Genomic DNA, 14,540 nt, shown 5'->3' on the forward strand with positions numbered 1-14,540 from the left:
CCTCTGGCCCACCAGCCCGGCGCTTCCAGCGTCCCTCGGCCCATCCTCTCCCGTCTGCTGGGCTGGAACTTTGAGGCACGCACGGGGGCCCTGGGTAGAGCCGAACACTTGCTGTACTCAGACGACAGGCGGGCTTTTCTCCACCGAGTTCCTTATGGTGGCCAGGGGGGATCGGGAAGGTGTCAGAGAGGGAAAAATGGTCCCCCCCCCAGCTGTAGTTTGTGCTGCGGGGCCTGTTTCTCCACCCGCTTCCCCCACACACCCTTTTGTGCCTGTTCTGGTGCTTTAGCCTTAGGTGCTGTCCCTGAACTTTTAACACACAAGGCCGTGCTCTACCCAGTTGAGCCGCACAGCTTCACTTCCGGTGGCTCATTGGCGATGATCAGATTTTCCTGTTTGAGTCGGCTTTGCTCTTCCTGAGTTGCTAGGATTACAGGCTTGAGCCACTGGCGATCTGTTGAGCTGCATGGAAAGAAACATGAAATTTACATCCTCCATGTCGGAGGGCCAAACAGGCTGATGCCAGGTGCCCGGGCTCTGTTCGAACACAGAGGCCCACAGGGTCTAACTTAGATTTAACTCTTTTTTTTTTTTTTTTTTGTTTTTGTTTTGGTTGGTCTTCTGACTTGACCTCTTCAGCTCAAAAGCTAGTGCTCTATCACTTTGAGCCACAGCGCCACTTCCGGTTTCCTGGTAGTTCATTGAAGATAAGAGTCTCACGGACTTTCCCTGCCTGGGCTGGCTTTGAACAGAGATCCTCAGATCTCAGACTCCTCAGTAGCTAGGATTACAGGCATGAGCCCCTGGCTGGAGTTAAACTTTTTTTTTTTTTTGGCCCCCTTCTCTTTCTGGCCCCGCTCGCTCCGGCCCGGCTAGGCTCCCCCTCCAGCTCCGGGCCCCCCCCCCCCCCCCCCCCCCCGCTCGCTCCGGCCCCCCCCCCCCCCCCCCCCCGCTCGCTCCGGCCCCCCCCCCCCTCGCTCCGGCCCGGCTAGGCCCCCCTTTCTAGCTCAGGCCCCGTGGAGTTAAACTTTTAAAGTAACAGTAACTAAAGGGGTACGCTTTCTGTGGCTTGATTTCCAAGCCATTACAAGTTATGGGGTATCTCTAGCAACAATCTGAGCTGGTTTCTCAGACATGCAAGAGCACTGTCCTGTCCAGTGCCATCCATATCCTGTGTTTTTGTTTTTTCACTTTGATCAAGCCTGGTGGAGTATGAGGATGAGGACCCAGTGAACTGGGAGGTAGCATTTTGGTGAGCTTTCTTATAAAGCTGACATGGACTCCTGAGCAGAGACAGAGTGTGATAGAGGGTCTTCTCTTCACAGGCTATGGGGCGTGGAGTGCAACGCCTGCCAACACCCAGGGTAAGTGGATCCCACCTGGGGTGTGAGGCCCCTCCATGGCAGAGCCCATCCCAGTGCTGGCCTGTGCCAAGCAGTCCCTTGTTGTAAAGGGTCAGATAACAGATGCCCCCTGTTTCCAGGCCCTCTAGTCTCCACTGCACAAAACCAGCCATAGATAATATAGAGAAGGAGGCACACCATATCACTACTTCATTATGGACATGGAGTTTGAATACTGTAATTTTCGTGTGTCCTTTAGGACTCTTGGCAGCTGAGGGCATAATTATAGTTTACCTTTTTTGTAATTCTGTGTTCTCTATCACAGCTTTGGCTTTACCGAAGTTAGTGTACAGAATTTCTGGTCATTTCTTCTGTTAGTAAGAGCTGGCAAAGGGCTTGGGCATAGCTGAGTTGTAGAGTACAAGGCTGGAGGTGTGACTCGGGAACCCTGGGCTAACAAGTTCAGTCCCTGGAGTTCAAATTCTAGTACCACAAAATACAGCAGTGCAGAATTTTTTTTTGGGGGGGGGGGTGGTTCATGGTGCTTGATGTTGGCCTGGGTGCTGTCCCTGAGCTCTTCAGCTCAAGGCTACCACCCTACCCTTGAGCCAAGCCCCACTTCCTGTTTTCTAAAGGTTAATTGGAGAGAAGAGTCTCAGGTCCTTTTGTGCCTGGGCTGGCTTTGAACCTTGATCCTCAGATCTCAGCCTCCTGAGTAGCTAGGATTACAGGCATGAGCCACTGTGCCCGGCTTGGACTTTTGCTTAAGGCTGGCACTCTCAGTTGAGCCACAGCTCCATTTCTGGCTTTTTGATAGTTAATTGAAGATAAAGAGTTACACGGAGTTTTTTTTTTTTTTTTTTTTTTTGCCAGTCCTGGGTTTGAGCTTAGGGCCTGAGCACTGTCCTTGGACTTTCTTAAGGCTAGAGCTCTACCACTTGAGCCTCAGCACCACTTCCGGCTTTTTTCTATGTATGTGGTACCAAGGAATTGAACCCGGGTCTTCATGCATGCTAGGCAAGCACTTTAACCACTAGGCCAAACTCCCGGCCCTACACGGAGTTTTTTATCCAGGCTGGTTTCAAACCAAGATCCTTATATCTCAGCCTCCAGAGTAAGATTACAAATGTGAGCTGTGGGCCTAGCTTTTTTGTTTTTGAGACCGTTTCTGGAGGTTTCCTCATTTTCCTCCCTTCACCCCCCCCTCCCTTCTTCCATTTCCCTTTCTCCCTTCTTTTTTTTTTTTCCTCTGGTAGTTTTGGAGGTGGAGTTCTGTGGACTCTGCTGCCCGAGTTGACTTAAAATTTGAATCCTCCAGATCTCATAAGTTGCTAGGAATGCATGCACAAAGATATTAACTAGTTAGTTACATGTGTTGCATTCAAATATCAGTTTAAGTGATAAATACCTTGTCAAATTTGTATTGGGATAGTCTCGGGGTTATTTTTTCTTTGACTATGTAGAAATGTAAAATGCACTTTTAGCCCCAGGGATGTACGAAAAGTAAGCAGTAGATTAGTTGTGGCCCAGGGCCTTTGACTCACCTCTGCTCTCTAGCTGGATCGTGAGTTCTGCTTGTTTAGAGGACCAGGATTTTTTTTCTTTTCTACCAGCCCCTGTGCAAGGGACAAGGGCTTCCTTTGTTTTCAGTCTGAAGCCTGTCCCTAGCACCATAGGGGACAGGGCCACTTGTCTGCCCATCTCCCTGTGTTCCAAGAGGCCTCCAAGGTCACCCACCACACTCAGTGTGCCCCTATGTCCTGCGGAGTTAGAAGACATCCTGTTTCCCGTGTCCTCCTTCTACCTCTTTCTCACACCTCTTGCTGGGCTCTTGTTCCTGGTGAGAACCCAAACCTTTGGAGGACTCTCCTGGGTCCTGAGCCAGTTCCTCCTCCGATGAGTGAGCTTCCTAGGGAAAAGTAGCTTGCCAAGGGGGTGTGGTGTGGACTCGGCCTGCTCTGGTGGAGTGTGGGCGCCATGGTGCTGCCAGTAGACCTCTTACATGCTTCTGTTTTCCCTAAGGTACATATGGAAGTGGCATGGCTGGCTGGCAAGGTGAGCTCTTCTAAGGGTCTGCCCGGGCCCCCAGGCTGGCCGGCCTCAGGGGAGATGGTTGGGGCAGAGCTGTGGGTGTGTCATGAGAGTCCCGGTCATTCTTCCTGTGGCTCCTCAGGACCCTTAACTGTTAAGTCCTAGCGTCTGACCCAGAAACCCTGCCGCTCAGAGCTGGGGCCCAGTCCCCGTAGGCCTTCTGCATGGGCATGCGCTCAGGACAGGATTCTAGCAGTGCCTGCCCAGTAATCCTCCTGGGTGGGCACTGGCTGCTCCGCAGAACCACGTTGTGGCTGCTGAAGTCTCACTTGATTCCTCATTCCTCCCATAGGCTACGACAACTACAACTATTACAGTGCCCAGAATGCCACTGTCCCTGCAGGAGCCACCTATAGCTACAGCCCAGCCTCCTGGGAAGCCACCAAAGCCAACGATGGTGGCCTGGCAGCCGGGGGCCCTGCCATGCCCCTGGCGTCCTATGGCCCAGAGCCATCCACTGACAACTCTGACTCTCTCATTGCCAAGATAAACCAACGGCTGGATATGATGTCCAAGGAAGGAGGAAGGAGCGGGAGCACCGTTGGTGGGGAGGGCATGCAGGACCGGGAGAGGTAAGATTGTGGGCCTTGAGCTCTTCCCAGGGGGTGAGAGGGTGCTCCCTTGTCTTTCACCTCCCTAGTGTGTCAGAGATGAGGGGAGGAGACAGCATTGGGTGTGCCTGTTGGGCGTGGGTAGTGGCTCAACAGAATGACTGCAGGATTCACCCGGGTGGGGGTGTGGGAGGAGGTGGTCAGGGGGCACTAGTAGGTAGCTTTTTACTGAACGTCAGGGTAGGATCCAGGGTGGTTTGATTTGCTGTTCAGAATGTTGGGGGTGGGGGGTAGAAGACAGGTGGACAGCTAGGTGTCTAGCTAACCCCGATTGCTTCTGCTTCCTTTCTAGCTCCTTCCGCTTCCAAGCTTTCGAGTCCTACGACTCCAGGCCCTGCCTGCCGGAGCACAGCCGCTATCGCCCTAACTACAGCTATGATTATGAGCTGGGGACTGACCGCAATGGCAGTTTTGGTGGGCAGTATGGTGACTGTCGGGATGCAGGCCGAGAGCAGGGCTCCCTCGATGGCTTCATGCGGGGTCGGGGCCAGGGCCAGGGCCAGGGCATGGGCCGCTTCCAGGATCGCTTCCAAGACCGCAGCAGCTCCAGCAGTACCTTCCTGCGCAGTGACCCCTTCATGCCACCCTCAGCCTCCTCTGAGCCTCTTCCTCCATCCTGGAATGAACTGAACTACACGGGTGGACGTGGCCTGGGTGGGCCCTCTCCCAGCCGGCCCCCTTCTTCCCTCTTCTCCCAGTCCATGACCCCCAATTACAGCATGGTGGGCGGCTATGACAACACCCTGCCTTATGGATGTGGCCGACCACAGGCTCGCATGCAGGACCGGGTAAGCCCTTACAGACCACTGGGCATTGGCTTTTCTTAACTGTTTTCCAAGGTATAGTTTGTATACTGCAAGATCCACGCGCTATTAAGTGTGCTGTCTCACTTTTAATCCACTGCAGTGAGTTGTCTAGTTTTAGAACATTAGCTTCAACTCAAGCCTCTGGAGTCGGCAGCCGTCGCTGTCCTTCTCCCAGATTATCCTCATAGCTCGCCTGCATCCTCTCTGGACTGGCCTGTGGTGGACATTTACTGTGAACCAGCCACACACTGTGGTTTTTTGTGCTTGACTTCTTTTTCCTTTCTTAGGACATGGTGTTTGTAAGTTTCAGCATGTCCAATCTCTTTCCAAAGACCTTCTCCTGCCTTGGGTTTCTGATCTGTCATCTCGTCTTCATTTTTGTGGGGCATTGGTGGGCACGGGTAAGCTGTACAGTGGATGTGCTTCTATCTCTAGCCCAGGAGGAGAGGGTTTGAGCGCTTTGGACCAGAAAGCATGGGCAGAAAGCGGAAGCCATATTTCATGTACGAGGAGCCAGATGCCAAACTGGCCCGCCCTGACAGCGAAGGAGATTTTTCTGAAAATGGTATGTTGTGCGGGTCAGTGTACAGGGCAGATGTGACAGGAAAATGTTGCCGCTGAGAAGTGGAGGGCTGTTTCCTTTCCCCATGCTTTCTCATCTCCTACTATCGGGGAGAACGGGGGCCACAGCCCAGGGGCTGACATTTCCCCTTTCTTTGTGTGTGGCAGATGATGGAGCTGGTGACTTCCGGTCAGGAGATGAAGACTTCAGGGGTGTAAGTCCATCTTTCTGAGTCAGTCTCACTGTCTCAGTGGGCTGTCTTTCCCATTCTTCCTCACAAAGTAAAGGGGTGTAATCTCTGCTAGAAAACCTCTGGGGTTTTTGTTCTTGATGGTGTGGGGCTTGAACTTGGGCCTGGGTTCTGTTCCTGAATACTTCAGCTTGAGGCTAGCACTTTACCATTTTGAGCCACAGCGCCACACTTTTTTGGGGGTGGGGGTGGGGGGAGGGCTTGTTTGTTTCTGTGCCTATACTGGGGCTTCAACTCAGTCCAGATGAGCTTAGCTCCACTTCTGCTGAGTTTTTGCTCTTTAATTGGAGGTAAGTGTCTCATAGACTTTCCTGCCCATACTGGCTTTGAACAGCCGTGATCCTTACATCCTGGCCTGCTCTTGAACAGTTAGCTAGGATTGAGGCATGGAATAAACTGCCTCCTTCTGAATAGATGTGTGCCCTGAAAGTTTTCTGGCTGTAGCCACACTCCAGTCTCCCCCACCCTGCCCCCAGCCCCTACTCTTGTGCTCTGGTCAGTGCACAGCCTGTGCAGGCCCTTGCTGGCTTGAACTCAGGGCCTGGGCGCTGTCTTTAGGCTTTTCTCAAGGCTAGAGCTCTACCACAGCTTGAGCCACAGCACCACTTCTGGCTTTTTTCTGTGTATGTGGTACTAAGGACTCAAACCCTAGGGCTTGGTGCATGCTAGCTGAGCACTCTACCATTAGGCCACACTCTGGGCCCCAGTCGCCTTAGATTTTGAGACTGGGGATCTGTAGATCTCCACATCGCATGTTTAATCTTAGGTTTACTGTCTAAGGCATAAATTCTATTGAGACATTCAGGGCTCATGCTTATATATACCTGGTGTGTTAAAACATTGAGGAAGAATGAACAAGTGCTTGGAAGTTTGCCAGAGTCCATTTCCCATCCAGAACACTGGACATGGGATTCCTCAGGTGGGCATGCTTGGCATTCCGAGGCAGAGAGTCGGAATTTGCACTGATTTATCAGAGTGGAATCCTCTGGCTTTAGAGGACTCATCCTCAGAGTCTCTGAAGACCACGGAGGGACAGCCAGGCTTGGCTCTGTAGTCCGTCCTGACTCCTAGGCTCACAACCGAGGCCAAGGGAGAGGCCACCAGCCCGAGGCTGTGCTGGGGGCATTGTAGAGCCACCAGTGTCTTTTCTTTTTCAGGAGGACGAGCTTTGTGATGCCGGGAAGCAGAGAGGTAGGTATCACTGTGCAGCTTTCCTGTGCCTATCCCTCCCTCATCCAGCTCCCCGCCAGGCTGGGCTCCTAAGCAAGCTGGAGGCCTGCCTGGAGGGGCTGCAGCTCCCTGGTGGGCCACAGCAAGCATCCCGAGGCTTCTCTGTGGCATTGCGGGCATTGAGGCGCCTTCTCTCACTTGAGCCTGTCTCTGGGTTTGTGAGTCACACCCACGGTAGAGCAGGGAGGCCCTCTGGCCCATCTTGTGCCCCTCCGTAGCCCGTGCAGGTCCCCGAATTCTCACCTGGGCTTCATAATGTCTGGTTCTTCCGCATTTGCCAGCCTTGGTAGGACTTGTGGTCTCCGCTGGGGACATGGAGGGCTGCAGCGTCTGTATGGGGGCAGGAAGCCGATTACCTTGTTCGGGTTGGGAGCCAGGAAGTGAGGGGGTGGCCTGCACCGACGCACCCAGACTCCGATCTGGAGAGTGGTCAGCAGGTCTCAGCTCTCGGGCAGAAATACACAGAGCCCAAAGTAAGTAATGAGAGCAGAAGAAAGGTAATGCCCCTGGGAGGGGCTGGAGAAGCAGCCTGTGCTGGGGAGGGCATTGGGCTCGCCCCAAAGCCACCTGTCTCCTCCCTGATCTATCCAAACTGGTCTACCCCAAGGATCACAGGCTGGCCCTTGGCTGTCAGGCTCTGCTATCCTGCACGGTCCCCACCCCCATAGCGAAGCAGTCAAGTCTCTTCCAAGCACCCAGCAGCTAAAGCAAAGGTGACGTGTTTGTTACGCGCAGGTCCTGCTACCTCCCCGGATGACTTTGCTATTAAACAGCAGTCATAGTTTCAGGCAGTGACCTCTTGCCAAAAGTCCCACACGTCCTTTTGAGAGGCTTCTGAGCAGCGCACGCCGGTCGCCATCTTCGTGGGACAGTCTCGGGACTGGCATCAGGGGTAGGGGTTACAGTTCAGATGCTTATCCGACCTATTTTCAGCATCCAGCCCTGGCCCTGAGCCTGGGGGCCCACCTGGCCTCCTGCCAGGACACTGGGCACACGGCACAGCTTGGGGCTCCTGCCCTTGCCCCGGCCCCAGGAAATGGAAGGGAGGACCAATTGGTCTCTTCTCATCTGTTTCTAGGATCGCTTCCCGCGCAGCTCTGGGGAAGCCTTAGCTAGGTTGGCTGTTTTTGTGAATAGAAGATGAGAAGCCGGGCCAGCATGGACTGAGACCTGCTAAGGCCCTGGTTCAGAGGAGGCTACCCAGACGGTCAGCACGGCCCGCCTAGAAGTGGGACCGAGGGGAGTTGAGCAGCTTATTTTACTTCTGGGGCCTACCAGCTGCTGCCTCTACCTGTTGAGTTTCAGTAGGGCATCGCATTGGACTGGCAGGTTGGCAGGCTGGCATGTGACAGGCAGACCAGTTCTGTCCTAGCCCCCTCTGGCCCCGGGAGGACAGAGGTGGACTCCTCTGGGTCCAGTAGGAGCCTTTGGCTGCCCCTCAGCGTCTCGAGGTGGCCTGGTACTGCCCCCTGTAGAGGCAGAGGCCGGGCACGGGGTGCACTGGCTCAGCCTCAGCCCCCGAGATGGCCTGGAGCTCAGCTCCTGTGCTCCTCAGAGCATCTCCAAGGGACTTCTCTGTTACAGGAGACAAGGATGAGGAAGAGGAAGATGGGAAGAAAAGGCGGGAAAAGCAACGGAGAAGAGACAGGACGCGGGACCGAGCAGTTGACAGGTGAGGAGGCAGCCAGCATGGCAGTGAACCCCACAGAAGGCATGGTGCAGTCCATGCTCTCCTAGCTCGCTTGTCCTTTGTCTGCAAGGCGCAGGAGCCTGTTTTGACTCCTGTGCTGGGACGGGCAGGGAGCGTGAGTATGTATGGGGAAAGCCTCTGTGTTCTCTTAGAGAAATGCACCTCTGCCTCTGTCCTTTCTCCTTGTTTCAGAATTCTAGCCTTGCTGAAGGGTCGCTGTGGCCCTGTGTCCAGCAGGGGGCTCCCTTGCCCCCCACTAGGCTGAAGCGGTGGGGTGGGGTGGCCCAGTGTGGCATTAAGCAATTCAGAGAGTGACCTTGAGCCAGGCAGTGCAGGCAGCAGCATGCCCCAGTGCCATGAGAGTTTAACAGAACATGCGCACATAGTGGTGTGTCTTGGGAATTCTGCAAGTGAGCAGCGATCACAGAGAACTTGGCTGCCCTGGGGAAAGCAGAGACCCAGAGAACCAGCTCCCCGCATGTCTGCAGTAGATTCCTGAGTGTGTCCTGATGTTGATGAGAAGAGCAGAGCTGCGCCTCCAGAGCCGTAGAGCCCCCTTCCACGACCCGCCTCTTCCACACAGTGCCTCCTGGCCCGTGCAAAATAGTGCTGTAGGCTTTTCACTTGGAGTCTGAGGGAGCATTGCGCTTTGAGTGCCAGGGCTTCAGGGATTTGCCCCACATAAGGAAAAGCTGCCAGAAACCATCCTGGTAGCTGCAGAGAGAAAATGTGAGAGAAGGACTTAAACATTTGAGCCTCTGAGCAGTCACCAGGGAGGGTGGGGATGGGGGGCCCCCACGTGGCTGTGTGCTCATTTTCTTGGAGGTTCTGGCAAGGGGCGCGCCCTGTCATTCACATTTAGTCTGCATACCTGCTGCTCTACTTCCTGGGAACCAAAGGGCTTAGCTCGGAAATGGCGATTCCTTTGCCATTTCACATCTGTCCACAGATAATTTTCTTCCCACTCTGTGTGTATATACGTATAGGTGTGTACGTGTACATGTGTACATACATGTGCCAGTCCTGGGGCTTGAACTCAGGGCTTAGATGCTGTCCCTGACCTTTTTTGTTCAAGAATAATGCTCTACCACATGAGTCACAGTCTTATTTCCTGCTTACTGGAGAAAATGAATCTTGCAGACACTTTGCTCTCTGGCATGGCCTTGAACTAGGACCCTCACATCTCAGCTTCCTGCGTGGCTAGGGTGACAGGCGTGGGCTACTTGTCCTCTCGCTTTTTTTTTTTTTTTTTTTGGCCAGTCCTGGACTTGGGTTCAGGGCCTGATCACTGTCCTTGGACTTTCTCAAGGCTAGAGCTCTACCACTTGAGCCTCAGCACCACTTCTGGCTTTTTGCTATGTATGTGGTATGGAGGAATGGAACCCAGGTCTGCGTGCATGCTAGGCAAGCACTCTACAACTAGGCCAAACTCCCAGTCCCTCCTCTCACTTCTTTACTCTTTTTCCTTTCCCAGGATTCAGTTTGCCTGTTCGGTGTGCAAGTTTCGCAGCTTTGAAACCGAGGAGATCCAGAGCCATCTGCAGAGCAAATTTCATAAAGACACGCTGCGGTTTATAAGTACCAAGCTGCCCGACAAGACAGTGGAGTTTCTCCAGGTGAGGTGCTCCCCACAACCCGAGGCCTGCGCCTGCGGGTCCCTAAATGTCTGTGAGCAGGATTTGTTTCCCAGACATAAACAGTTGACTCAGGTCAGAGGAAACCAAGAGCCCTAGCACGCATGGGTACCGCCCACCAGCTGTCCACTCTTGTATCTTCCTGTCATCTATGTGTGTGGCAGGGGAGTGGGGCCTGGAAGCCAGTAGTGTACCACATGGGCTTGGGCTCAGGCTTTTATTGTCCCTGTTCCCTTTAGACAGTTTGTCATATTGTGAGTGGCTTGTTTGAAACTGGCAAGACACTTTCCTGGGTGGCAGCCACAGGGTGGTGGCTTGTGGAGGGCTGGCCTGAGTTTGGGCAGGAGGATGTCTCCCCTTTGGTGGTGGCCTCTGGTTGGGGTCAGGGAGGTGAGCTGGCCTGAACTGGTGGCTGCTATTTTCCTTCAATGCCATCTCCCACCCTCTAGGAATACATCATAAACAGGAACAAGAAGATTGAGAAGCGGCGGCAGGAACTGATAGAGAAGGAAAGCCCCAAGCCCAAACCAGATCCATTCAGAGGTGAGGGGTAATCCTGGGGTTGAGTTATTTGGGATGCTCATGAGACACCAGGAATTGCAAAGGCTGGTGGGCTCAGAGCTGGAGTGCTTGCCTGGCATGCATGAGACCTGGGTTCATTTGCCAACAGTACAGAAGCTGGTACAGAGCTAGTGCAGTATTCACAGAGGCAGAGCTGCCATAGGGCAGCTTATGGAAGTACTGTCTGTCCCCTCAGCATGAAGGGGACAGGGTGGCCAGAGCAGAACACTTAGAAATGGTCCTAACAGGGCCCGGAGCCGAGCCTAAGGGTAGGGTGCTTGTCTAGTATGCACGAAGCCCAGAGTTATGAATCCTTGGTACCACATACGTAGAAATGCTGGAGTGGTACTGTGGCTCAAGTGGTAGAGTGTTAGCCTTGAAAAAGCCCAAGGACAGTGCTCAGGCCCTGAGTTCAAGCCCCAGGACTGGCAAAAACAAAAAGGGTGGGGGGGGGGCGGTGGGGCCTGGAGCATAGCCTAGTGGTGGAGTGGTTGCCTAGCATGCATGAAGCCCTGGATTTGTTTTCTGGGTACCACATACTTAGAAAAGGCCGGGAATGATGCTGTAGCTCAAGTGGCAGAGCGCTAGCCTTGAGCAAAAGCTCAGGGACAGTGCCCAGGCCGTGAGTTCAGACCCCAAGACTGCCCAAAATAAAAAAAAGTGGTCCTCACCCCACAAAACTCCAGGACAGCCCATGCCCACCTCTCAGAGCTAACCAGGGAGAAAGCTCAGGTCTTCCTGAGGCATCACTGGGCTGCTTCTGCCACAGGAATTGGCCAGGAGCACTTCTTCAAGAAGATCGAAGCAGCGCACTGCCTGGCCTGTGACATGCTCATTCCAGCACAGCACCAGCTCCTCCAGCGACACCTGCACTCGGCAGACCACAACCACAACCGCAGGGTGAGCCCTCCATTCTGGGCAGGGGTCGGGACATGCTCACACACACCTGGGACTCCAGAACTCACAGATCATGAGTTCAAGGCAAGCTTGGGAGGCAGAGCAAGACCCACCAAAGGCAGCTGGGAACTGATGGCTCACTCCTGTAATTCTAGCTATACAGGAGCTGAGACCTGAGTATCGGGATGCAAAGCCACCCTTGACTGGAAAGTCTTGAGACTCCTGAAAGTGGCAACGTGGCTCAAAAGTGGTAGAGCACTAGCCTTGAGCTGATGAGCTATATGACAGCACTTGGCCAGAGTTCAAGCTTTATCTCACACACACACACACACACACACACACACACACTCACACTCTACATGACAGCACTCAGCCAGAGTTCAAGCCTTACACCACACACACACACAGAGCAACTAGGTACTTATCCTAGCAGGCCCTGAGGCCTTTGATAGTGTACTGGAGGGTGTGGCCAGGCCTTCTGCTTCAGCACCTCTATCTACTTAACATAGCAGAGGTTGGTTATCTTTAGCTGCCGCCTGCCTCCGCCTCTTTGGCCCAAACTGGCTAAGTGCAGGGCATTGGAACGTGCACACAGGGTCTAGCTGTGTGGCCCAGCCTGCTGTTGATCACTTAGTCCTCAGCTTCCAAATGCTATGATGACGAGAGCGCTATGTCTGCACACCTGTATCCCTAATCCTGCCAGGAAAGCTGAGCAGCCTTGTCTGCTTTCCCTGGGTTTGTACATGGCTGAGTGTAAACATCGCTCGGCATCTGATGCATGGTGTCAGTTGTGTGCCCCTGCTTTTACCTTATGATCGAACTTTTCACTTGGCCTCTGTTAGTTCCAAAGGCTTTCTGGTGCCAGCTTCTCTGATTCGGAGGTTGCTCATGAAGCATGGTGGTAGCCAGGGTTCCTATTGTTCCATTTGGCCTTTTAAAAAACTGACCTAGTTGTCATTGTAGGTGGCTGCTGAGCAGTTCAAGAAAACGAGTCTCCACGTGGCCAAGAGTGTTTTGAACAATAGACATATAGTGAAGATGCTGGAGAAATACCTCAAGGTTTGTGCCTGCGGGTCCAGGGCTGGGAAAACCATGGGAACAAAGGGGCCTTGTGTATGGAGCGTGGTACTTAGTGTGGCCGTGTCTTCAGGGGGAATTTAGGGAGTCAGGAGTTAGAATACATATTCTGACTCCCTAAATGGAGTCCACAGCCTCCCCAGGGCAGTAAGGTCCCACAGACCATGTGTTGACATGCTCAGTGAAACTGTGGTACAATACACTGGTTCTCATCATGAGAAAGAAACCCTGCTTTTCTAACTGTAAAGAACTGAACAAGAGGTGCCTTTAAAAACTCAGCCAGGCAGGCACACAGGCCTAGACTCTGAGCTACTCTGGAGGATGCTGGACTCCGGGAAGTTAGTCTAGCCAGGGCACATGGAGAGACTGTCTCATCGCAAAAATCTAAAGTAGGAGCCAGGGGCTGGAGTCTCACGCTTATCATCCTAACTACTCAGGAGGCTCAGTTCTGAGGATTGTGGTTCAAAGCCAGCCTGGAAGTGGTGTTGTGGCTTAAGGTGGTAGAGTGCTAGCCAGGCCCAAAGTTCAAGTCCCATGACTAGCAATAAAAATCGGTTGCAGAAAGTCCACAGTTGGGGCGGATGCACACATATCTGTGGTTTCCACACGTGCAAGCCCTTTCTGGTGCTGACCTGTGTCTGTGTCCAGGGAGAGGATCCCTTCACCAGTGAAACCACTGATCCCGAGATGGAAGAAGACGGCACAGGAGCGGAGGAGAAGGAAGAGACACCAGAAGGGGTGGCCGCTGCGGTGCTGGCAGAGGTGATCACGGCTGCAGTGAAGGCTGTGGATGGTGAAGAAGGGCCAGCAGGGCTAGGGGGAGAGGCCATAGAAGTTCCAGCCCAAGGGGAAGGCCCCACGGACACAGCCGAGGCCAGCGGTCATCCCGATGCTGAACAGCAACCGGAAGAGGACGCCGCCTGTGAAACAGCCTCTGAGAACACAGGAGACCAGGCTGGAAGTGAGGCAGCCACCCCAGTGGCCGAGACAGAAAGTGACACAACTATCATCGCTCCAGTCCCTGCTGGCACAGAAGCCCAAGAGGGACAAACTGAAGCGGAGTCCAAAGGCACCCTTCCCACCGCATGACCTATGTGTGTGGTGGGGGGCTGGGTGAAGCATTCTCCTTTTTTTGTTCTTATGCAGTGGGGCCTGTGGTTTTGGTGGCGATCCAGCCATTCCTCCACACACACGTAGGGCTGCCTGCCTCTTTGAGTGGACTCCTAACACTGCACTTAGAATAATAAAATTTTGGTAATTAGATCATGATTCTTTGCCTGTTGAATTTGGCCAACCGCTAATTTTGGAGTTTTCCTTGTGAGGTGCAGGGGATTGCACTAGCTGGGCTCATTCTTTACCATCCAACCCTTCTGTGTTAATTTGCTTCTGAAGTAGCGTTTCTTACAACCTCTGGCTTTGGGGGTTCCTCAGCATCTGTGAGGCAACTAGGGGGCAAAAAGGTCATGACTACAGAGCTGCTGAACTGGACACCCACCTGACCGGTGAAGGGTTATTTCCCAACATGACCTCATTTGTGTTCTACCTGCATAGATGGACAAGCAATGTGACAGTAGATAGGAACTTACTAGTTAGTTTGCACCAGCAACAATGTTGCATTCTAGGCAAAAGTTTTCCTTTGGAGGTTCCTGAGGAAGGGAGGTTGGCATGCAGTGCAGGTGCACAGGCTTTGTAATCCCAAAACAATCCCATCCCAGGTACTGGGCCATAACCAAAGTCTGTTGAAGGTAGGAGGTGAACATCAATAAATGCCTCAGTAAAGTGCTGCCT

The 14,540-nt window shown here is 53.4% G+C and overlaps 1 protein-coding gene across 1 annotated transcript; it reads left to right on the plus strand.

Moving 5' to 3' along the window:
* Positions 1-1,318: 1,318 nt before the first annotated feature.
* Akap8 (A-kinase anchoring protein 8) lies at positions 1,319-14,021 on the plus strand. Its single transcript, XM_090335694.1, has 13 exons — positions 1,319-1,364; positions 3,366-3,398; positions 3,727-4,006; positions 4,338-4,833; positions 5,287-5,416; positions 5,581-5,627; positions 6,821-6,854; positions 8,478-8,565; positions 10,058-10,199; positions 10,667-10,760; positions 11,548-11,678; positions 12,639-12,734; positions 13,401-14,021. Exons 2-13 carry the CDS (start codon positions 3,383-3,385, stop codon positions 13,839-13,841), a joined length of 1,995 nt encoding a protein of 664 aa, XP_090191820.1. The 5' UTR covers positions 1,319-1,364; positions 3,366-3,382; the 3' UTR covers positions 13,842-14,021.
* Positions 14,022-14,540: the final 519 nt, after the last annotated feature.

Source organism: Megascapheus bottae, chromosome 1, assembly GCF_031878675.1.
Source record: "Megascapheus bottae isolate mThoBot1 chromosome 1, mThoBot2.hap1, whole genome shotgun sequence".
In the NCBI taxonomy this organism is placed as follows: Eukaryota; Metazoa; Chordata; class Mammalia; order Rodentia; family Geomyidae; genus Megascapheus; species Megascapheus bottae.